We start from the raw sequence: 23,991 nt of genomic DNA, 5'->3' as shown, positions 1-23,991 counted from the left end.
GCAGCTACAGGGGACTCAGCAAAATAAACCTTTCACAATTCACGTAAAACTGTATGCAATGGTTTTCTCAATGTTTCACTGTCATGATTCTTAGTTCGCTAGCTCTTACAAAATATGTTTTAAACCTTAAATAAAATTCTGTATGTGTAATAGCATGTGTGAGGAAACACAGTTTTGGCACCTTGTTTTTAATATACCCATTTCATTGTTCTTTTCTTGGTAGGTGCAATTTTTGACATAAGTGCTATAAGCTCCTTCCTTTTGTTGAGAAACTAAATATAATAAAGATATACTGTACTTGTACCAACAGTTTGGGAAGTACAGAAATCTGTCTGCAACTTCAGTATGCTCTTTCCCCATTCTACCTGAAATTGGTGGTTGTTGCATGCAGTCTTGCTTATGGAAACTTTCTGAAGTGGTCTGGAATCTTACAGTTTTAACTAGTAGAAGGATCAGCCTTGTCTTGAGCATTGTTGTTAATGGTCTCTGGGCTAACACCTTTTGTTATTATTGGTATACATCAGAGTTTGATAAAATACGTATTGTTGCATCTGCATGATGCCCCCATTCTTAGGGGAGCTGTTGCCATTTATCCTGTAAATGCAGCGAATTTTACGTATATGGGAGATCTTGAAACAATCAGTTTTAAGTATTTAACTTCATTAGTGTCGATCTCTGAATAAATCAAACTTGCCACACAATTCTACATACAGTTTTCTATGCAGCTCAGCTTGGTTGCCTTTAACATATGTGCATTCTCAGTCTTGCCTGTAATTCTTCCAGTTTTCATTGTACTCTGAAATTAATCAGTCCCAGCACTGATTGGGACTTGATATAACCCTTAAAAAACCCTGTAGTCAGTAGTTTATTTCTCTCCAGCCTGTGTGTGTGTTTGTACAGTAGTGCTAAAGAGAGATTTCTGCTGTCAAACTAATGACCTCATACAGGTTAATTTCACAATTCAGGGCTAATATAATTAAGGTAACATTCAAAATTGTGGCTAGGGAGGAAGGAAATTGCATCCCTTTTCCTGAGAAATAGGAAGTTTCTTGAAGGCAAGATATCCTTCCTTGTAATCCCAGTTTACCAAAAAATATAGAAAGCAAAATGTCTGTGGTAAAATTGGTGTCTAATTAGGAATTTGTTTTAAACTTGTGAATGTTAAAAGTCCTCTCTTAAAGTTGACAAGGATTTTTTTCCTTCCTCCTCTCTCCATCAGATATCTTTGCAGCATGGTCTTGTTTGGTGACCTAAAGAAGGTAACAAAAATCCTTTTCTTGTGCTTTTTATTTTTAATAAGTCCTTCAGAGAAGAGAGGAACTGGCATACTTTTGCACATATGATTGAAACAGCTATTTAGACCAGTTTATGAAACACTATCGAGGAAAGTTCTCAAAGAGTATTATTTTAGGAAGGTCCTAGGAGCAGGGGTCTCTTGCCCATGTTATCCAGTAACATTAATGATGCTAACAGATCACTGAGGAGGCAAAGGTTTTGTGTTGTGCTTAGTGCAAAAAAGATGATCAAGGAATATATTCGTATTAGACAAATAGCCATTAATTCTTAGTTCAGCTTTCAGCAAGAACTATTGATAAAATACCTCTTTAAATGGTTTAAAAAATTAAACCATACATTGATTCAAAACTGAAACCACTTCTTTGCTTTTTTGATTATGCAGAACATCCATGGGGAAAGCAGCACAGAGATTTCTTTTTTCTCTAAAGAGGCACAATAAGTAGGTGTCATAAGGGGTGTATTTTATCACATTTTACAGCAAATTTTATTGATGTATGAGGACAGAACAATATTTCATGATGTTGTCCAATGGTTAGGCAATTTTAGTAGTCAAGAACTATTAATCTAAGAGTCTCTGGTCCTAACACTGTACTTTGATACAGTATTGCAAAATATTAAAATGCTAAGTAGTCACCAACCTAATAACAGCTCACGTTTTAATTGCTTTAAAAAAAAAATCTAGTAGCCATAATCTCTCTACTGTAAAAGATCTGTAGGCATTTTCAGTGTAAAATGTATATGATCGGCATTAATGATGTTCAGATGTCAGTATAAATTACAGGGCAGCATAGGTCACGTTTTAAATTGAAAGCTATCTTTAATATGCTAGGCATCTGTAGAAAGATACTATGTTGATGAGTACCAAAGAAATGCCTATAAATATAATGGTGCTTCAGTGAGTGGAATAGTGGAGAGAAATCCTTTCAGTAGGCATTACTCACGATGTCTGCCATTTCTGGTTAAATATAACAATGCAGTGTGCTTAAGCTGCTGAGAAGTTGGTCACTAGACCACAGGCAGTTCGACTCCAAATATGGTACTTCTGGGTTTTGGGGGCTTTTACTGCATGCTTGTAAATTGAAATTAAATGTTATTGTTTTTTTAACTGCTTACATATACTTACTGGAATCTTGCCTATTCTGATTTTAGACTGTTCTGTAATGGTTTATGGTTGGCTAATAGTGTCACTTGCCTTTTTGTTAAAGTTGACTGAAACATCAAATTTTTGCACTAGACGTAGTTTAATTTCAAAAATCTGAATACAAATACAGTATTAATGAAACTGTTTGGTTGGAAACATACCAAATACTGAAGTGCTGCTCCATTAGCACTGCTGGTAATTCTGAATGTGTGCTTGTTCATGCATATTTCTTTTTCCTGTTCCATTTCAAGCCACTTGAGAATTACTGAAGAAGGCAGAAAAAACATGCTGCACCTTGGGCATATACACATACGTGCATCAATTTTGACATTTTACTCCGTTGTGTAGGCATGGTAGGCTTATTTTAGGTTCATTATGCAGACTGAACCAATTTCTTGCTTCTACAGTCAACTAATTCTTTATCAGTGTTTATGCTTCATGAGTGTAGGGTGTTTATGTCCCATGTATTAAGGTATTTTTTAGTGTGTTGAGTTTAGTTTCTGTAATATAAGTGACAGTCTTCAGTAAAACTCAGTTTTAATGCTAATAATCTGTAAGTCTTCAGAGGATTGTGAGTCCAGCGTTACCACTTCTTGCGGAGCTTCTTTGAAAACGTGACTTTGGTCATAAAGCTGATTGACATTGCAAGAAAATGAAGTGACCACAATTAATGGTCTCAATCTTCCGTGTGCATGCTTGTGTATTGGCCTTGGTTCAGTTTCTGCAATGATCATAGAATAGACGTGCTGCAGGAGGCTCTGTCATTGGTGTCAATAATTAATAGTCAAAAAATATGATACTTCATAGGTGGAGGTGTTATATTGGTACATATTTGTACAATGTATGTAGCATGCCTACCGTATAAAATGGGATAGATATCTTGAAAATAATTTGTTGATTCTTGTAAGCTGTTGATAAAATTTTTACCTATTATTGGTGCTTCATTTTTTCACTGGTTTATGATTAAAGTTAAAATCAAACTATGAAAGCAAAGCTAATTTCTTAAGAACAGGAAAAAGCATCGCAAGTTTGTTATGTCTATGTGCTGGAAACTTCATTTACTGTTTCTGAATAGATAGAATATTTACAGAGGGATCCATAGAAAGCATTGCCGTACAGTTTTGTTTTGATGATGGATGCGTAACACTTTTTACAGCAGTAATTTTTTTGTGTGGGATACCTGGTAGTTAAAATCATTGGCTATCTATCATTAGTGCCTAATTTCCTGTCTAGAAGATTTGAAGCTTTGTTATAAATAGGGGAAGAGGCGCGTGAGCCTCTGTGAAAGATGCTAATGATTAGGACAAGAGCAGCACTCATCTATCCAGCTGTTGAAGACCATCTTCAGTAAAGTATTGTAACATTCTTTTAGAATTGTTTCTTTGACTGGGATAGAATTTGTGTATAAACTGCTGTAGCTAAGTGGTGTCACTTTTTAAAGAATTTTCGACAAATTCATCTTTGAAGTGTGAATACCTTTGTGAAATGAAAGTCTTTTTTTAAGGTTTTGTTGCTGTTACTACATTTAATTTCAGAGGCTTCAAGTTGACTGACGTGAACTACCTAAAAACCTGTGCTGCCTCTTTTAACTGTATGAGCCGTGATAGATGTCTTCTCTTTGAGAGATTGCTGCTGTGGTATGGCAAAAAAAATAATCTGGTTTGTGTGTGCCTGAAGGTCAGGAGGCAAGCATTAATTTCATAAAAATCGTGATTATAATGGTAGGATTTTTTTTTTACGGTTAGCTTGAGCATTGATGTAAGAACTGTTTCAGTATATTGGAACGCTTTTTTGAATGCACTTCATTACTACTTTTGAAGTCCTTTTTGAAGCTGTGAAAGGTGATCCAGCACTGGAAAAAAAAAAAAACAACTGCTTTTTTTTATAGATTTTTCATGTCTAAATGGCAGTGTTTTGGGCTGTTTCCTGTGCCTCTTCAAGAGGGAGGACTGTACTGTTTTGTTAAAAATTTAACATTTAAGAGATGCAAACCTACCACTGGAGTTCCAGCTGTAAATTGACCAAAATCTGACACTGGGGTTCAGATTCTAAAGTCAGCTAAAAGATAATACTGGACATAGAAATGAAGACAAAAAACCCCACATTAAATATTTCAGCTCTTACTGTTCACCTATAAATAGGTAGCTGTTATAAATTCTTCGTTGTCGTATCCCTCTGGAGATGGGAATTAATCCAGTCTCCAGCTGCCTGTGACTGAAGGTCATGAGTCAGACTGAATTAGAGGAAAATTTGTAGCAGGATTTTGCAGACTCTGGTTCCTGACTTCAGGTTTCAGGCTTCAGCTTGGAAGGTTTTTAGGGCTCTAGCTGTTCTCTGTAAAATGTCATTTGAAAATTAACAAGGCTTAAAGGTGCAGCATCCCCTTGCGCTTGCAAGCTTCCCAGTATGACCATGTTTTAGCCACTGAAGTACTCAATAGTATAACTGTAGAGGCTAATAGCTTAACCTTGGCTAATGATATCATAGAGTTAAAGGGACCTCTTCATGCTGGCTGTTAACTCAATTTGTGTAGTGCAAAGGAAACCTGCAGCGGTTGGTTTTATTCACCATAACTCCTTATCTGAGCTTTTCTAATCCTATCCCATTAATTGAGGTTTTTAGCTGCCTTGAACAGAACCAGCCAGATTCAAGGGAAAAAAAAAAAATTGTAGCTGAACTAACTCCTGTTGGATTTCTTTTGGCTATAACTGGAAGTGATACAAGATACTAAAGAGGTAGTCAGCTGTGACTTACATTTTAAAGAGCTTGCCAGATGGCCACTGTAAGTACCCTAAATTATTAAGACCGAATATGTAAAATATTACATTTACTGACAGATTACTGCCTTTTTCTTTTTTTCTCCCCCCTTAATTTAGGTTGTGCATATTCCTCAGTTCCACTTTGTTTTTTCCCATACCAGTAAAATGTGGATGTTGGGAATTTCAGCGTTAGAGGACTACAATGTTGGGGGGAATGTGTAATCTGAAGGAACAAAAGCTCATGTTGCTTTCTCATTGCATTAAATAAGCATGTCTTTAAAATTAAATGGGATGCTTAAGTAGCTTGCCTTACGCAAAATTTACAAACGTACCATTTTTTAGTGTGTCTTTTTCTTTTTCTGTTGGGATGTGAATTTTTTTTTTTTAAGGGATGATGGGAGGGGAGTCAGAGTAATTTAGAAGTTCTTTATTATGAACCCATCTGTGGCATTGTCCAGCAGAGAAGCCCTTCCAGGTTTTGAATTCATAAGAGCATAGGCGGAAGTGAGGGAAATACAGTTATGAATCTGTAATTTTCAGTTGCTGTGTGTTGGAATCCTCCTCTACTGAAAGCATTCAGTCAAAACAGTTCTTGCTGGTGAGCCTGCGTTTCCTTAGGAGCTGTTTCCATCTGTTCATATAACAGCCTAGTTAAACTCAGTTTGAGTACAGATTTCTCCTGCCTACATTTTTTTAAAGTGAAAACACAGTAGCTGATGTTCTAAATCTAGTTAGGAAAAAAAAAAGGGGGGGGGGGCTAACTGCAAAGGCAATATTTTTTCATTACATACTGTTGTGTCCAGGGTCAGTAATTGAAGAGAAAGCCGATACGGTCTTTTAGTTCGTTTTTGGGAAGGATTATATTGTATTTTCATTTTAAGCTTTTCAGGTGTGCTGGTTTTGGCTGGGATAGAGCTAATTTTCTTCATAGTAGCTAGTATGGGGCTATGTTTTGGATTTGTGCTGGAAACAGTGTTGATAATTCAGGGATGTTTTAGTTATTGCTGAGCAGTGCTTACACAGAGTCAAGGCCTTTTCTGCTTCCCACCCCACCAGTGAGGAGGCTGGGGGTGCACAAGGAGTTGGGAGGGGATGCAGCCGGGACAGCTGACCCCAACTGACCAAAGGGATTTTCCATACCATATGATGTCATGCTCAGCATAGAAAGCTGGGGGAGGAAGGAAGAGGAGGACATTCAGAGTGCTGGCATTTGTCTTCCCAAGTTACTGTTAGGCGTGATGGAGCCCTGCTTTCCTGGAGATGGCTGAACACCTGCCTGCCGAGGGGAAGTGGGGAATGAATTCCTTGGTTTGCTTTGCTTGCCTGTGCGGCTTTTGCTTTACTTATTAAACTGTCTTTATCTCAACCCACGAGTTTTCTCGCCTTTACGCTTCCGATTCTCTTCCCCATCCCACTGGGACAGGTAACAATGTGGAGAGGTAGGGAAGCATCTCTTAATGCTAGTGGAAAAGTTTAAAAATACTTAATCCCCTTCTACTTTGGTAACATACTTGTAAAGTGGCCCAACTGTTTTTTGGTGTAGACATACCTACATCTTTTGGTTCCAAAACCATGTCCGGTTTACTCTCATCTCTAACTTAGTGCCTTGCTAGACAATCTATAGTGTTTTGCATGAAGGCGGTACTTATACTTTCTTTTGCCAGGGGGACAGGATTGCACATACTCTTTCCACAGCCAGAGAGATCGGTTTGGTAGGCAGACAAACAGGGATCAGAACGGGGATGTCAGGCGTGCTTGACTCTGCCCAGTCCACATGTTGGGCCTTGCAAAGCAGAAGGCATTCCTGTGATCCTCACCCGGCCCTTCTGCAGGCAGCATGGGGAATGAAGTGCAGTAGAACAGGACAGCTTTTCCATTTTGTTTACTGACCAACCTCATTTACGGCTTCGGAAAGGGAGGGAATGTTTTTAAACTCAAATTGATTGCTTTGGCAAAGCTGGGCTGGCAGTTTTGGCTGTAATGCAGAGATCTTTCTCATTTATTATTCTGTCTTGTGAATCATATTAAAAATAAATGAGAAATAAATTTCATTGCATGTGCCTGCCAAACAAAGGAAAATTAGGTGACCCAATTATGTCCATTTGCAGTGTGTTGGATGCAGCAGGGCAAGCTTGTAGGATTTAGTCTTTTAACACGGTTACTAAAGAATATAATCATTTCAGACTAAAACTATAGCTTTTGAAACACACAGGTTAGTCTTTTTTGTGAGAAAGGAGTTGGATAATGGCATTGTGCTTAGCTGCAAAATAGATAAGGTATTGGCAGCCCAAACTTTCCTGTTGGCTTTGCACATCTGCCTCACCCTTACCTGGAGAGACCAGTTCCAGACTTGATAGAACAGTGCATTCTGTACAGCTTTATCAGCCTTTGGCATCTCTTCCTTTAGTGCTAGTAATTCAGGATATGGTTACCAGAAATTCAGCTGAGACCCCAGTATTTCTTCGCTTAGACCAATAAGTATCAGTGATCGTGTAACTGGGCTTCTGAATAGCTTTGGCTCTTCATTCTTTTGAATGAACAGCTTTCCAGTTGAGTTCTGTTAATGCTGTGGGGATTCCTTCAGTCCAGTACACAGTAGTTCTTGTTTTTCTCTCTCTCTGTCTGGCTTTTTGTGCTGAAACTACAGATTGAAATGTTATCTTTCAGGGAATGTTTCTCATCTGCAATATAATACATCTGGCAAGAATAGGTAAATAAATTAATTCTGTGTTTTAACTATAAACAGTAGGATTGATTAGTGCTGTTGATAAACGTTTGTTTATGATGTATGGGATGTGCAAAATTTGTTTTTATCTTTGCTGATCAGCTGACATTCAACTGCCAGGATCCTGCATTTGGCATGTTGCATCCTGATGCTGGTTCAGTTTCCTTATGCTGTTGTAATTCAGTGACATGTACTTTAAAAACACATTTCTTTTCAATTAGTTTGCCTTACATTTTAGCTTAAAAACTCATTTATCCTAGCAATGTTTGAGGAAGCAGCATGATCTCTTAAGTGATAGAACCTGAAGCTAAGACTTTGACCTTTTTCCATCTCCCATATGGACATCTCTGAACTTGTAAACATTAGTTCACTGCTTTTAAGTTTTTCTGTACATTTAAAAAATACTCTTTGTAGCAGTCTGTGACCCAAGTGTAAACCATTGTAAGGAAGTAGAATTATTTAGGACAGAAGGATAAGGATGGATTGAAACTGGAGTCTTTGTGCTTAGAATAGTTTTCATTTCACTTCCATGGTAAAGAACCTTGCATGCTTTTATCTGTTCTTAAATCCTGGCTGGGAACGTAAGCCCGTTGGGGCAACAAGAATTGTGATTGTAAGTTTGAGAAATGATTTTACGTTCTTGTGTTCTGGTGACACCTAAATTGGAAAGTGTTCAGTTATTGTTTTCTCATACTTATTGGGAGTACATGGTATGAGTTAAGCTTTGACAGAACCTCGTGACCAGGAGAAAATCTGAATCTTGCTTTCCGTGGTAGAAGTGCTCGTTGGTGTGACAAGCCCAAGCAGCTGTTTGTAGTGCCTGTGTAAGTGTAGAGAGGCTGGTCTGAGGGTAAAGTGATACAGACCTGCCCGAGTCCTGCAGCATTAATAGACTAAATGAAGTAGTCACCACTTGTTTAGAGACAAAAAATTGGAACTGAGCGTAGTCAAAATAAACTGTGTTCTGACCTTGCAGGAATAGAAGGTGGATATAGGCGAGCAAAGAAGCAGAATTCAGAGCTGGTAATTGCAACTGAGGCAAAGAATCACCTGACCTGAAAAGTGCTTCAGGGATGGATCATTGTGTAGCACACAGGTCTATTGGGACTCTTAAGATTGTGAACAGAACTCGTGCTAGTAGTAATTCAGCTGTTCCTCAGCTGTCTTGCTAAACTCTTTCTCGTATTTTGCACTTCTTCCCTCCCACCCCCAAAATACACAGTTGCAAAGTATTTTTAGATCCTATTTCTTAGGGTTCGTTAGAGATGAATGTGGAAATGTTGATGTGTAGTTGAAAAAGTTGGAAGTGTGAGCTGCCATTTAGAATAGATAGCAACAAGTTGGTAGGAGAACCTTTGTGTGGCTTTGGGCTGGTCACTAGGCCTTTTAGTCTTATTTTTTTCTCATACTTCTAAGAAAAAGTCATGAAACCTCTTCCCCCCCCCCTTTCTTTTTTTTCTTTTTTTCTTTTTTTTTTTAACTCCAGTCATTTTTGGAGATGTGCCCTATGGTTTAGCAGAGAAATTCTTACGTTCTGGTATGCAAGCTTGATGTTCCACCCATGTATTTGTTGTGACAGTGGTGAGGTGAGTTCAGCCGGGGGAAGCCATGTGGATCGGACAAAGACAGCATGTTTTGAGTGCTGCTGCTGACTTGTAGAGGGACTAGACTTTTGCTTGAAAGTGAAACTGTCCATGATACAAGCCTTCTGGCTGGTCATGCAAATGGCCTGTCTGTGGAGGCTGTTTCAGTTCTCAGCTGAATTCCTCTAAATTTATAGGGTTAGGAAAACATTTGATCGTTCTGTTTTCATTTGTATTTGGTGTTAAATATGACAAATGCATAGATTACTATTATTTGTAGTTTGGGGTATGTGTGGGGAATTTTAATGGTAACTATAAATACGCTGTTGCTGTCAGTAGGACAGAAGTGCATCTCAGAAGTGGTTACTTCCCATGCTCTAATCCTTTTCTTTAGGAAGGAGTTCACACAGTTGTGTGGTGAGTATTTGTACAGTGGTGGTGGTGGGGGGTATGTCTTTGAAGTCCGTAGAAATGAGAACAGCAATTAGTTACTGCGAAAGGTCCTGTTGTCAGTGCTGTAGATAATCTTTCTTGGGACTGCATTGCATATTTAGAGGGCAAGAACAGTGGGAACTAATTAGTGAGGTAGGGCTTAAATAATCCTTTCGGAGCAGGCAATTTCTCTCCTCTGGACAGGTAAAATGATTCTTCTAAGCTATTGATAAAGCTCAACTGCTTCCAACACTTGTTAGTAAGAAACAGTGTAGAGAACCTACAGGTGAAACTAGCAGGTATTTTGGATTCAGCATTTCTCTGATGAACCTGGTGTACAGAACAGTTGAGTAGCTCTAGCTACTCCTGTCTTGTTTCCCTGATAGTAATGACATCTGCATGGGGTGGTGAACAGCCATGAAAGAAATTGAATTAGTCTAGATCTGCCTTTGCTTGTTGACCATGGGGGGGGGGGGGGGGGGGGGGGGGGGGGGGGGGGGGGGATAAAAAAAAAAAAAGGAGAGAGTATGTTTGGTAAATTTAAGCTGGACTTTGTTAACAAATGGTGCAGGTATGCATATCTTCCCTACTCAAACTCTTAATTAAGTACAACAGCTTATGCTATTAATTACGTGATTCTAGCTGTGATGCTGTCCTAAGTAGCAGGCACTTGCTATTTTATTACATATTACAGAGGGCTTGAACTGTCACTTCGTTTGTGAGATTGAGCTGCTTGTCTTAGAGGCTGATGTGATGGATAGGAAGAGTGATAAATTCTTACCATGCCCTGATACCCAGTATCAGTTGTAAAATATGTTCAGAAATGTCAAGAGTCTAAAAAAAAAAAAAAAAGTCTATAACTGTTAGCTGTTGGTGACTGAGCAGTGAGGTTGGTCTGAAAAATTCTGTGCAAAGGGTTTTCCAGCCCAGCTTTCAAGTGTCGGTCTTCATAATTGCTATATTCAGATAACATACACATGGTTGAAAACAATAATTTTGGTCAAAACCAACATGCTTTACATTTCTCCTTAGTTTTCCTCAAATCTTTGGTAAGCTACGCCTATTTATTTTATTTTTTTTTTTTTTTTTACTAGAAGAAATTACATGTCATGACGTTTATTGGTTTTTCCGGGGAGTTGGGTTTTATACTGAAAGCTTCTTAAAGAATGCAAAGCTTGAATACATTCCATTCTCAAGTGATTGGGAATGTCATTGGTATGGTCAGGGTGTAAATCTTGCAGATGAAGCATGGCTTGACCTTTAAAAAACTTGGTTTTTAAAAAGGGTCTAGAAACTCCAGACAAGCCTACAGTTTTACAGATTTTGGCTAGACTGTGTTCTAAGGCAGACTGTGATTCAAAGCATATTTAATGAATGGTCTTTCTGGTTTTCAGCTTCGTGTATTTCTGTAATGCTTTGCTCATTTGTTTTCACAGGGCAGTTTCCTCATACATTTTTTCCAGCTACGATCATTAATCGGGACTGAACGCGTGGGTTATCTGATCTTCTGTGATTTTTAGAAGCAGGTACGTTGGCAGGGAAATCTCTGGTGATTTATTGGTTGGGGACGGGGAGACGACGACTTCATCTATGTGCCAGAAAGAATTGTAGGGTTAGGGAAGTTCTGCTTAAGTAACATTTCATTATGTATAGCATATTAATGTAGCTTTCTTGAGAAAGCAAAGTTGATAAGTACTTTGATAAGATTTTTCAGTCCTTCATTTGTAAAGATGGATTGTGCTGTCTTCTGGTCATAGACTAGCTTTGTAAGTGGTTTTGGAAATTTACTGATGTAATATATGTCGGGTAATATTGTCATCCTAAACTGTGTCTTAAAAAGCTTTATGTAACAGGAACAGAGATAATGTTAAAGTTTTTCATGTTGAGGTCTCAGTACTGTCTGAAGACTTTTGTCTTTCTACTTTGATGTCATGAAGTAGGAAAAGCTGTGGCGGCTGAGGCTATCAACCAAAATAATTGTGCAGTGTATGAAGAGCAAAGCACTGTTGCTCTTAATTTAACCTCTTTATACATATATTTTAATAGCTTTTGAGCCATATTGAGTGCTTTTTCCCCAGTGTTGCTTACTGACTTTGTGAAGCATTCGCTGAATGGGCAGGCTTTAGTATTTTTATCCTTCCTGTTAAATAGGTAGCTTCATGATAAATTCATCTTGGCTGAAGTTTACTTTAGAAGAACCAGGTTTAGATAGGAATTTCCATCACCCCTTTTTAAAGTTTGAAAAATTAATAAACAACTGGAAGACTATTATGATGGAAGACAATGAATGTCATGTATAGACTACAAATCTCTTGTAATATCTGATGTGTAGAGGAATGCTGAAATGTGATCTTCCTAGCTGGCATGGGGGCAACCATGGCATTTTCTTGGTGCTTGTGTATGGTGCTGCCTATTGATAGATATCCCGTATAATTTGTTCCATTTTTAAATGATAGGTGTGTTACCACACTTCAGGTTTTTGCTGTTGTGCTTTTCTAAATTGATTTCTTTGGCTACTAGTACAGCACCTTCCTTCTTCAAGTAAAAATATTACCAAAAAAAAAGAAAAAAGAAAAAAGTATGTATTAGTATAACATTAAGAACCAGTCACAACCTTTCCGACTTACTTGGTGTCTTGATAAACATCTGTTGTTCTATCAGTCTCTGGATATGCGTAACTTAATGTCTCTTGCTCACTGTCTCATTTTGTTCATTGTCTTACTATTGACATCACTTGTTAGCACTCAGTAAATTCCACCGTGGAGTATATGCTTAGTAACATCATTTGAGTTGACACTACACAAAAATATGGGATCATTTTATTCCCCCTTCAGAAAGCAGTTTGCTGATTATAGCAAAAAAATATGGTCACCTTGCACATTTACAGGCTGCAAGTTTCCAAGCAGAAGCATCTACAGCAAATCAGCATAATGCAAATCTTCCCACTGGAAACTTACTCAAGTAGGACTGATGATATAGCTTTCTCCACTTTTTACTACTGTTATCTTCATGCTAAGTAATGTGGGTGGTAAAGCCTATCCCAGCAGCTGCTACTTAAGTTTGCATTACTTCTGACTCACTCAGGAGAGCCTATGTGTAATTTTAAACTGTTTCCACACCCAGATTACTTTCCCTTAAAAGTAATAATGAAAATAAAGTGAGGGGAGAGGTTGGTGAAGACTACATGGGAAACAGTGTGTTTGAACCTGCTGTGATGCAGTCGTCATTAAGCATGCCTCATGTGTAGTGTATTCCCTTGGTTACTAAGGTTCGGGAAAGCAGATTTAAAGCTCAGTTTAGGACCAGACTCAGTTCTGTGAGTGAAAACTAATTGGAGAACTGTTCTGGAGCCAATTCTCCGAGCTGTGCATGGAGGAAGAGTGGCTGGCTTACACCTCCATCCACAGATTCCTTACCGGGGGTTACCTTTCTCCAATACACAGCATTTCTAAGAGGTTAGTTTAGTTTGTTACACCGCTGTACTAGTGTATTATTTGAAGCAACATTGTTTTCTAAATTTGAAGTTAAAGTTTTTACTATTTTACACAGCTAGTAGGGATGTGAACATCAGCCTCTTTAAATGTTTGAGTTGCATGTGTAAGGCCTAGTTTAGCTGTTCAAATTTTTAAGGATTTCTCTGATGAAGCATGTGATTCCTTACTCTCCCAGGCTCTTAAGTGGTCTGCCCACTGGTGAAAAATAGGTAGTTTGGAAATTAAACTTTTCCTATTATACCCCATTACCTATTTTAGTTTGTCTTTTTCTGATGTTGTATCTTCAGGAAATCCAGGAGCTGGCAGGAGGGGAATGAACCGTGAGGGCGTCCCCGGAAAGAGTCCGGAGGAAATGTATATTCAGCAGAAAGTGAGAGTCCTACTCATGCTGAGGAAGATGGGATCAAATGTAAGATGCACTGTCATAGCCTATATTTTGTGGCTTTCCAGACAATTTTGTAGTAACTGGGATAGTGCTTACTGAGATGGGCAGGTGGTGGTCTGGTTTTATCGCTGAATTGTTTTAGCCATCATTGATTTAACCATTATCTGCACAATTGATTTTTTTCTTAAATATTATGAGGCTTGTGATGCCTGAAACGAAATCTGAGCATCTGATCATTTCTCTATATAGAGTAAAGTTTTTCGTTATTGGAAAACCAGCAAAATAAAGCAACTGTTTTAAGGTGACTTTGAATCTCTCCATGAACACATGATGTACCAGTTTGCTGCTATGTCCTTGCAGATGGTATAGTTTGCACAAATAACAGTTGATTAAACTGTTGAAGAGTAGAATAGAGGCAACTGTGACGTTTCTTGGGAGGTAATATCTTCGGTCTTTCTTCATTTTCCTTTTTGCTGACCGACTCTTTGTACATTTCCAGCTGACTGCTAGTGAAGAGGAGTTCTTGCGCACATATGCAGGTGTAGTGAATAGCCAACTTAGCCAGCTTCCTCAACACTCAATTGATCAGGGTGAGTACTGGATTTGTTTGCCTTGTGTTTATTTAATCTGGGAGAACAGTCTCAGAGAATACCAAATTTAGGTTCCTGTATTTCTGTAATAATATGCGACCTACTTAAACCCATCCTGCAATCTGGGATATGCAAGTCATTGCCTGCTATAATCTTTGGAAGAGAACTAGAGTGTACTGTTCAACAGGTGGTTTTATTTTAACAGGTAAAGTCAGTCTTGGCTATACCTAAGATTCGTTAGGATGAAGAGCATTGTTAAACATATTATTCTCCATGATAACTCAAAACATTGATGGCCAAAGTCCTGTGAGCTAAATGCATGTATATAGCTTCCTACTCTATGTAATATATTAAATAGAAATAAATTTTAACCTGATTCATTTTTTGCTATAGGTGAAGTTAAATTCAGGTATGCATAGCTCCATCTAGTTCTGAGTGTGTCTTACTGTATTCAGTATGGATCCTCTGCATAAGATGACTTTCATCTAAATTTTTATATTTATTCTTAAACTGGACATCTGTGCTTAAAAAGGAACAAGGCTGGGGGTGGCAAGCACTTTCTTAGTACGCTTCAAACTGGGAGTTTTATAACAAAATAAAATGTAAAGTAGATACAGATTTCTAAGGTACAAAAGCAATTTGTTATGCATGTGATAATTTAGTTACTATGACTCTAGTTGCTTGATAACACTTTTCTCACAAAATAAAATGGAATCATCTAACAACATCTTTTGTTTTTTTCATTTCCATGAATGTGGAAGTGAAGAGCAATGTTACTAGTTTGGCAAAGTTTAGTAATAGGATGAATTTGTTTCCCATTGCATTTCTTTAATTTGCACAGAGTAATTAATTCCTGGACAGGGGTAGTAGACATGAAGTAAGTTTACAAATCTGCTTTGGTGTGTTTAGATTCCCATTAAAGGGATGAAGTATGTGCTGCTTTTGTGAATGCTTTGCAGAAGTCTTGCTAAACAATTGTGTGGCGCTACTCTGAATCTACTAATCTCTTCTGAACCAGAACGTTTCTTTCTGAATTTTTTTTTCCCTCCCCTTCATAGGCCTCGTGCCAGTTCACATTCATAATGTAGAATTTGGTATTGAAGGAAAATTGTAAGACACGTATGCCAGAAAGAACTGAGTTGAGCAGAAATTTAATATAGATCTAAGACATTTAGAAAACTATTAGAAACACAACCTGCACAAACTTGCTCTTCAGTTTTAAGCCTGTGTGTTCATTCCTCACATAGCTGGGGGATTGATGGAGATAGATATACTTGTATATTTTGGCTCAGAATTCTTAAACTTTTCTGCCAGTCTAAAGTGAAGATTTGCTGGTTTCTCATCAAAAACTGAGGTAGACATAGTTAAGAAAGACTGTCTTAGTTGCAGTTGGCATTCTTCAGCATTATCCCTAAAGCAGTTACGTTTCTCACAATGAAAATATATGCTGAATTACCTGCGCTTTGGCAAAGAAGAGATAATAAAAACAGAAGTCCAGCCAGGGGACAGATACTTTGTACAGCTGTGCTCCTGCACAGCTTGATCTAACTTTCTTGTATAAACTGTGTGGTTTTATCAAATGTAAGAGCTTCATACATTGTTCAAAAAGTTGTCTTTGTCCCATACCTGAACATGCTAACTGATTTCTCTGTCATCATTTTCTTCAAGTCCTTGAAGATTCTTAAAACTTTGTCCGTAGGGAAGTGAAGTCCTCCCTGTTGATGCTTGCTTTGATCTTATTTGAGACACTGCTGTCTTTCCTGGGAGATTTGACCCCACAATCTACCTTCAATCCTCCCAAATTACAATTGAGCTGGTGGTCTGACCGTTAAGATTTTTCTTGGTAGGGGAAAAAAGAACAAAGACAGAAAATAGTTAAGTATTTAGAGAAGTGGGAAAGGATGTTGGTTCTTTTCATATTCAGATATGCCATCTCTCCAAATTAAGTAGTGAATAGCGTGAAGAACAAATGAAAATGAGGAAGCCTAGCCAAACACTTTTTCCTTTGGAGAAAGATGAAGCCGTAGTATGCTGTATAGACACAAGCAACTGTGATTTATTGCTCAGGACTTTGATTTCCTTAGAAATCTCTCCAGATTTCTAACAGTCAGTTATGATAATGTTGCTCTTTGCTCTTAGGTGTGGTGGTTCACGCAGCAGCAATCATTGCCATCTGTCTGTACCTTTTGCTGTATCCTGGTGAAACAGGAAGGGTCGATTATGAAAGCATTGGAAACAGAGAATGCAAATTGCATAGGTGTCCAATTTGCCATCTAAGGGAGATTCCATCTCCACTAGATGGCATTATCTTGCGCTGAAAAACCCTGTCCCAAGTCCACACACTGAGGTACTTAAATGTTTTGTGTTCTTCGAGATTGCTTAAAGGAATTTTCTTCCCTGCTTTTCTGCTGTTTTCATTGAATCTCCTCTGGAGGATTTTTTTTTTTTTCCTTTATGCAACTTGCCTTACACAACAACTAAAAGGTGTGTTATTTAAGGAGTAACTTATAAAGAGTTAATATGTTAGTGGATTTCACAATCTTTTCTTCCAATAGTAGGACAGATTGCTCTCAGCCTAACTTGTCCCAGACCTATCTTTAGAGTCATTTTCCTCCAGCAGGCAGGCACAAGACAGAAAGCTGATTTCATACCCCCATTTCGTTCCAAAAAAGGGAATGACATTCTTGGCCTTAGCACTCTAAAAGCTTTGTTATAGACCTGCAAATTTGTGTGTGTCACTTAAAAATGCTGTAGTCTGGCTCCAGAATTACAGGAAGGTCCTTTTTTTTCTTTTTTTTTTTTGAGAAGAGTATAGAGGATGGATGGTCTAGAATTCTGTAAGTGTATCACAGTCTCTATTACAATTTTTATGCTTTTCTTTGTTGTGCATCCATGAAATAGTGTCTTAGAACAGCTGGCTGGTGGCCTCATAGTAATTACCCGAGGTAGGACTGCTGAGCTTATCACTGTATGGTGCTCCCTACAATGGTTTCTGATAAAGATCTTTCACCTTCTTTGTTGAGTCTATTTGTTTGACCACAGGGAGTCACTGCAACCTATGTGTCCAATATATATTTGCAGCAACATGACAGTGCGTTGAAGAAAGAAGTTTACACTTGTCCCTGCTGAATTCAAGTGCTTGTGCCATAAATGTTCAGTAAGCCACTATTAATAACAATATCTCTGACACTTAAAGTTCCTTCATGATACTCTGTTCACTGTCTTAGAGTTCAGTAATAGAAGTTAATTGCTAATTTTGATGAAGAAGCATCTTAGAATACCTCTGTAATTTTTAAGCAAGCCTGAAGTCTAAGACACCTCTTCAGTTTGTGCTTATTTTTATAGGAAGAGGAGAAATTAAACTCTTTATCTGTTTATTTCCCATTTTACTTTCAAAAGGAATTCATCAGTTCAGATGTACAAAAACACTATGTTTTAGGATTGTTTACAGATCTCCTTTTACATTTGAAATGTACATTTGGAACACCTTCACTCTTGAAGCATTTACACTGTATACTGTTGAAGGGAATCTTGTTTTCCTGACAGAAAGCTCACAGTTACTCTGATTGCATTACTGAATATCTTTGTGTAAATCAGGTAATAATGACACATGTCCAGGGCTCTCTAATGTGCTGTAGCAGATATCAAATTTAAATTAGTGCAAATCTTTCTAGTATATGTTCTAAATTCTTTACATTCATAGCCACAACGTATGTTAGAGCAACAGATCTGTGAAGGGATCTTGAATGACCAGAACATGTACTCCAGTCTTAAAATAGTATTTTTTCTTTTTTTTTCTTTTTTTTTTTTTTTATTCCAGCTCTATTTGCCCTTTCTTTTCAGTGTATTCCAGAATCTCAGGAAGTGCTTAGTCCCTCAGCGTGTTGACTTTGATACACTTCTCTAGAGATGCTGTTTCCCTAACACGGGCTATACTCCACCAAGAGCAAGGAACATTTAGGCAATTCAGATGTCTGGATTCTGTTCATAGCTTGATATTTTAGCTATTTTTATTAATACTTTGGCCTGTTCACCCATTCTCTTCTTCAACTGATCCAGACAGTCGTGTTGCATCCATGACAGTTACGAGGCTTATCTGATGTATTAAAAATACTTTATTATCCATTGAAAGATGAACTGCTAGCAGAGGGGATGAGATCTCAGCAACCCAGGAAAGCCTGAACAACAGTTACAAAACTCTGGGGGAAAAAAAAAGCTGAAGTATTTATACTTAAATTTAGTATTAATTGAGAGACTAAACATTAATGTCATGCTCACATTTTTTTATAACCATTTTATTTTTCGATCATTGCTGTAATGTTGTTAACACCTATATGAAAGTCCAAAATATAGGGCATTTTTCTTTACTCAAGGAGCTTTTTAGCTGACATCCGTGGGTTGTTTGTTGTTGTGTTTTTATGGCTTCAAGAATAACCGAGGAACCCAAAGGCATCTCTGTTCAACCAGTGTATGTGCTAGAGAGTGGATGTAATCATGAGCTGTTTTGAGATATTAACATACTAGTTGTCTTCCCTGCATTGCAGCAAGAACTAACGCAGCTCAGACTCATTAGGTTTCTTGAGCTTGAAATGATGAAATTAAGGCTTTCTCACATATTTTTAATACAAGCAAAATGCCTTTCAGGAAGTTATATGCACAGAAGCATCTCCTGCATAAAAAACATATTTCCCATTTCCCAGTTACTTAAATTTCTAAATGGTAGGCTAGCACTTGGCTTTCTTAAGTCGCTGCTCTGGCAAATCTGTAAATGGAAGCTCTGCAGCTAGTAAGCATGGTATGTGAATTATACTAAGACCTTGGTGATTACAGCTCTGTTGTTCCTATAGCAACAGGAGTGTCGTGCTGGTTCTTGAAGAAAGCTGGTCCCTTGGGGAGGGCAAAGCTGAGATGCAAACACATGCCTTGGCTAGGTTAGACGCATTCTCTGGATGGCAGGGCATTAAAAATGAACCCGGGCTGCTTGTGGAGTTAGGAGGGGGACCATGCTCATGAAATATCGGATAGTCGTGGAGAAATGGAGATAGAGCTCTTCTCAGTGTAGTTTTATTCTTTTGAACACAATGCTTGTTTTAACATCTCCTCCTCTCAGCAGTGCATGTTGTATTTTTAGAACGCCAGACTAGGATACTAGTACCGGGAGTTTCAGAGAAAAGTTAATGTCTAGAAGATAGTTGCTGGAAGGTGATTGAAGAAATGTGTGTATGCAAAGATCTCGAGGGAAGTAAAGAATTTTTTTAATTTGGCAGCCTTCAGAAATTCATGACAGGCTTAACCTTCTGATCTCTAAAGGCTTTTTGGTTTTAATTAATTTTGCAGGTGACTACAAACAAATCAGGTTTATGTATCTATTCATCATTCAAAGAACACTTGGAAATAGCAGCCGTTAGATGTGTCAGTTAGCATCTTCCTTTGTGTTAAGGTAGTGTGGTTTTAATCTAGCTTGTACCCTACTGGCTTGATGTCACGGTAGCTGAGTACTTGCTGTGGAAAGCATTAACTTCAGTCATGTTGGTGAAATTTTCTGAAACTTAGGTGAACTGATTAGCAGTTGCATGTGCGGAGCTCACTGGCTATCTACAGTCTTTACTGCTGTGTGGTAGAGTCATTTGACCTTCAGATCATCTTGGCTTGCTAAGACTGAGGTCCAAGTGGTATAAATGAACTACTAAATTCAGCAATCCAAACAACTGGAATTAGGACATAATTGCAGCAGGATTTTTTGGAAAGTTAGTGGAGTCAGACTGTCACTATTGCTTTTTTTAAGATAGGACATAGGCCTACCAGTTAATTATTGTTAATTTCTAGGAAGGATGAGGGTGGGCAAGTGTAAGGCAGAAGAAGTGGGAGAAGTATTTGCATGTCTGAAAGTTTGTGGCAATTAATGCTTTACTCATGAAAGAAGATGGGGAATATTTTGTTGGGTATATGTAAGTGTCTATTTCAGTGTAGAAATGTGTGCCCAGAAAAGGGACAGCTGTGGAGAGAGAAGTTGTATGTATAGAATGTAGAAGGTCAGGTATAAGTGTGCCTTTTTCATTGTTCTATACATTAATTACTGGAAGTGCAAAGCTCAGTGAAGGATGTGCTAAAAGTAAACATGGTTCACCGTCCTATTGTCTTAGTTGCGGGCTTTTGGCAATGTGCAGCTTAACTTTATAACCTGTGCTCTGCATTTTAATTTTTTTTTTTACTTGATTAGAAAGAAAACATCCGTTGTAGGAGCCAAGTGGGACTGCAGCAGAAGCTCTATTCACTAGTACTTTAATCCCTGCTTTCCTTTCACCACATAGAAACCCCTGCTCTATTCTCTGGAAATGTTTGTATTTGTACATAAGCACGGGCAGCTGTAGAATTGCTTAATGAGCAGACTTGTTAGATTGGTTTCATTTAGCTCTGGATAGTTTGGGTTGTAGGACTGGACTTGAACAAAACCTGCTTTTGTGCTGAGAAACGTGGATGTGGATGACCTTTTTCTGGACAAATGTCGCCCAGGTTTTTTTGCCACAGGACATCTTCAGAAATAATCGTGCTCCATAAGTGGATTCTGGAAGGCTGAAAGCACTGATGAGAGTATCCCTTTCATTTGCATACTGCGCTCTTACCCTTACTCGAGTTCAGCAGAGAAGTTTTCCATTCTGTTTCAGATCATTGAAATGCTCAGCTAAAACCAGTAGGACTTACTGCCCTTCAAGAGGTTGTGGCATTGTTATATTATAACTACTTGGCTTATGGACATGAAGGTATCTTCCCTTTCTGCAAGTCCCCTGAACAAACTGGTTCCAGATATGGGAAATACTGTTGCCTTTTATATCCCAGTCAAGAGTCACGGTGCTCATGAAGAATGGAGAATTGCTGAATAATGAACTGTCTCTTTTGTTAGTGAATATAAAATAAGGCCACGAGGTGCAATACTCGGAGGGCAGTGATACACGTGTTGAAAGTAACTGGGCTGACATTGTCTGGGAACCACTGGTTTTGGTGTGAAGTAGATGGTCCTGTTCACGCTAGCATCAGATTTGATAGCCTGCAAGAACTTTCTATGTGGCTGCTGTTGTTTGGACAAAGAATGTCTTCCTCTTTGTAATAATGTATCACCTCACTAAGGATAAAATTGGGTCTTTAATGTGGGAATAAAAGAAATCAGCATAGGCTTGAGTCTTTACTGCAAGATGTTGTTCTGTTGGGTGTTGTGCCCTCAGGTTACCCACCCACTTACTTGTCTACCTGGAAGGTATTATTATCTTTTCTTTGATAGATCAAATTGTCTTTTTAAAGGCAATTGCCTGAGGCTCTTGCAAATGTTGGGTTGCATGTAATTCCTGCAAATGAAAACGTTGGTGGTTCTACCAAATAACAAAAGGATCTGAGGAGGGAGCAGGAAATAAAACTGTTCAGAATTTTGTATAAAATCCAGTCTTTACTAATCTTGTTTAAAACTGTACCATGAGACATAGAAATAATCACTTCTTTATCTTTTTTTTTTTTTTTTCCTTTCTAAAATGAATAGCTAAACCCCTTTTGCCACCTCTGGTCTTCATTGCTATCCTGTTTGTTCCTGTATATTGTTTTGCTGCTCCCTTGTGTTTTGGCAGAACTTTCTAACTTTGTATTGCCATCAGATTTCATTAGTATGTGACTACTTTTCTGTTCCAGGATCATTTATGAAAGCATTAAGTAAATGGTGCAAAGGCCAACTGTTGAGAAAGTGCAGTTGTAATCTCCTTTTCAGCCCAGTGATTATCCTTTCAAACACAATTCATAATCTTTCCTTAATGAATTGTTTACCCACCTCGGTTCTTGTACTGATTGCCCATCTTAATTTAAAAAGTACCATATGGGAAACTATGTATTATAAAATGCTAAAGAACATCAGAGAGGGAGCATGCTTTTTGATGATGTTATGATAAAAAAAAAAGATGCACTTTGTTCATGAATTCAGGTAACTTTAAACCTAGTTATTGTAATTACGTTGGTGGTAAATCAAGGGTACTGTACACTGACTGTGCAGTTAGCTTTGGCTGTGAAAGACCGAAACCTTGAATTCTAGAGCCATTCTCCATCCACTGTTCTACTTCTTCCTTTAGGATGCACGTAATAATAATTCAGTAATACTATAGGTATTCAAGCATTTTCCACACTTTTACACTGTATTCTTTATTGTACTCTTCCTTTTTCCTCCAAATAGAACACTGGTTTAAAATTTGGCTTTTTCTGTTTTCCTGTTGTATTGACAAGCTATATTTCTTGTACTCCCTTCTCTTTTCCTATTCAAAGTCCAGGCAAATGGCAAGTTATCAGAACGTTCATACTGACAGCGACGCTGGTATTGAAGCTGTGCCAGGTGGGCCTAGAAAATTAGAACAGGAGCTAGCTGAGTGTGAACCTGCTCTTCAGCGATAGCTGTTTGGATTGTGAAAGCCAAAACGAACTGCAGAATTCCCAGCATCCTTTGTGCCAAAAGCTATTTCTGCTCATCATGCGTTTTAAACGGCTGGGTGCTCGGCACAGTAGGCTGTGCATAGGAACAGCGCTGAAAGCTGGAATTGTTCGGGACAGGCAGAAATATTGACCTGTGTGTTTATGGGGTTGCATGATTATCTGGAATGAAATTTCCTTTTCTGCATGAAACTTGTAAGGATGCTTGTAAGAATTTTTTTCATATTTAGACTGTAGAAAGGGGGGAGACCCTAGGAAAACAATCAACATCTGTTAAGTAATCCAGCTCATCTCTTGTGCTAATGTGACATCATCTGTGATTTTTGCAGTTGCTAGGCTACTCCAGCTGCTCTGGACTTGCATAGCAAAGCCTCCTCGACTTTAAAGGGGGATGCATGTAAAATACAGTGGCATAGGTTGTGCTTTATGTGCACTTGCTTTCTTAATGCTTCTAAGTGTCATTACTCCCTCCTCTTTCTAGCGTAGAAGTGTTTTTCAGAATCCTTGCAAATAAAACCCTTCTTTTTGTAGAGGCTAGTAGTTCTTATGCATTTAAAAAAAATAGTAACACGGTAACTTGTTAATTCAGAGCTGGATCCTAGCGCTATATATCATTTATGTTTTGATCACGGAAAAAACAGTTTGCGGAGGAGATGAAAAGGGAGATGACTGCAGGGCTTCTGAGTATTGGCAAGAGTGTGCATCAGCGCAGTTTTTGATGTAGTTCTATAAGATGGGGTCCTACATATGAAAAACAAACTACTGCTTGGTCCTTAATATTTCCTCCTTTGAGTACGTATAACAAATAAATTGTGAAGTGTATAAAAATAAATGTAGTTGCATTTCATAAGCATTGATTTAGTTTTTAAGGATATTAGCAAGGGGAATTTACAGCTTTCTCTTCTCCCCCGTATTTTGGCCACTTGTCCTTCTATATTGCAACTAAAGAGCAAATTAGATAACTGAGAAATGGAATTCATATAACTGTAACAGATGAGGAATGTTTATTAGTCCTCTTTCCTTTACCTCGTATGCAGGTGTATAGGCAGAAGTTGCTTGGGGCACAAAGCTGAAATCTGCTTCTTGATGTGCTTCAAGTAAAAGACTGGAGAATTTTTACATGCTGATG

At 38.1% G+C, this 23,991-nt stretch overlaps 1 protein-coding gene across 6 annotated transcripts in view; it reads left to right on the top strand.

The window, feature by feature from the left end:
* Positions 1-23,991, top strand: part of CTNNBIP1 (catenin beta interacting protein 1) — a 33,297-nt gene that overhangs the window by 6,019 nt on the left and 3,287 nt on the right. For 5 of the 6 annotated variants that reach the window (XM_050909588.1, XM_050909590.1, XM_050909585.1 and 2 more), the window contains 3 exons: positions 11,373-11,462; positions 13,718-13,839; positions 14,315-14,405. In XM_050909588.1, coding sequence (XP_050765545.1) covers positions 13,744-13,839; positions 14,315-14,405 — 187 coding nt within the window. In that variant the 5' untranslated portion in view covers positions 11,373-11,462; positions 13,718-13,743. Of the gene's footprint in view, positions 1-1,219; positions 1,260-11,372; positions 11,463-13,717; positions 13,840-14,314; positions 14,406-23,991 lie in introns of all 6 variants that reach the window. The other variant, XM_050909589.1, reaches the window with a different exon arrangement.

This window comes from Gymnogyps californianus, chromosome 21 (assembly GCF_018139145.2).
Source record: "Gymnogyps californianus isolate 813 chromosome 21, ASM1813914v2, whole genome shotgun sequence".
In the NCBI taxonomy this organism is placed as follows: domain Eukaryota; kingdom Metazoa; phylum Chordata; class Aves; order Accipitriformes; family Cathartidae; genus Gymnogyps; species Gymnogyps californianus.
This window is presented reverse-complemented; position numbering and strand designations above follow the sequence as displayed.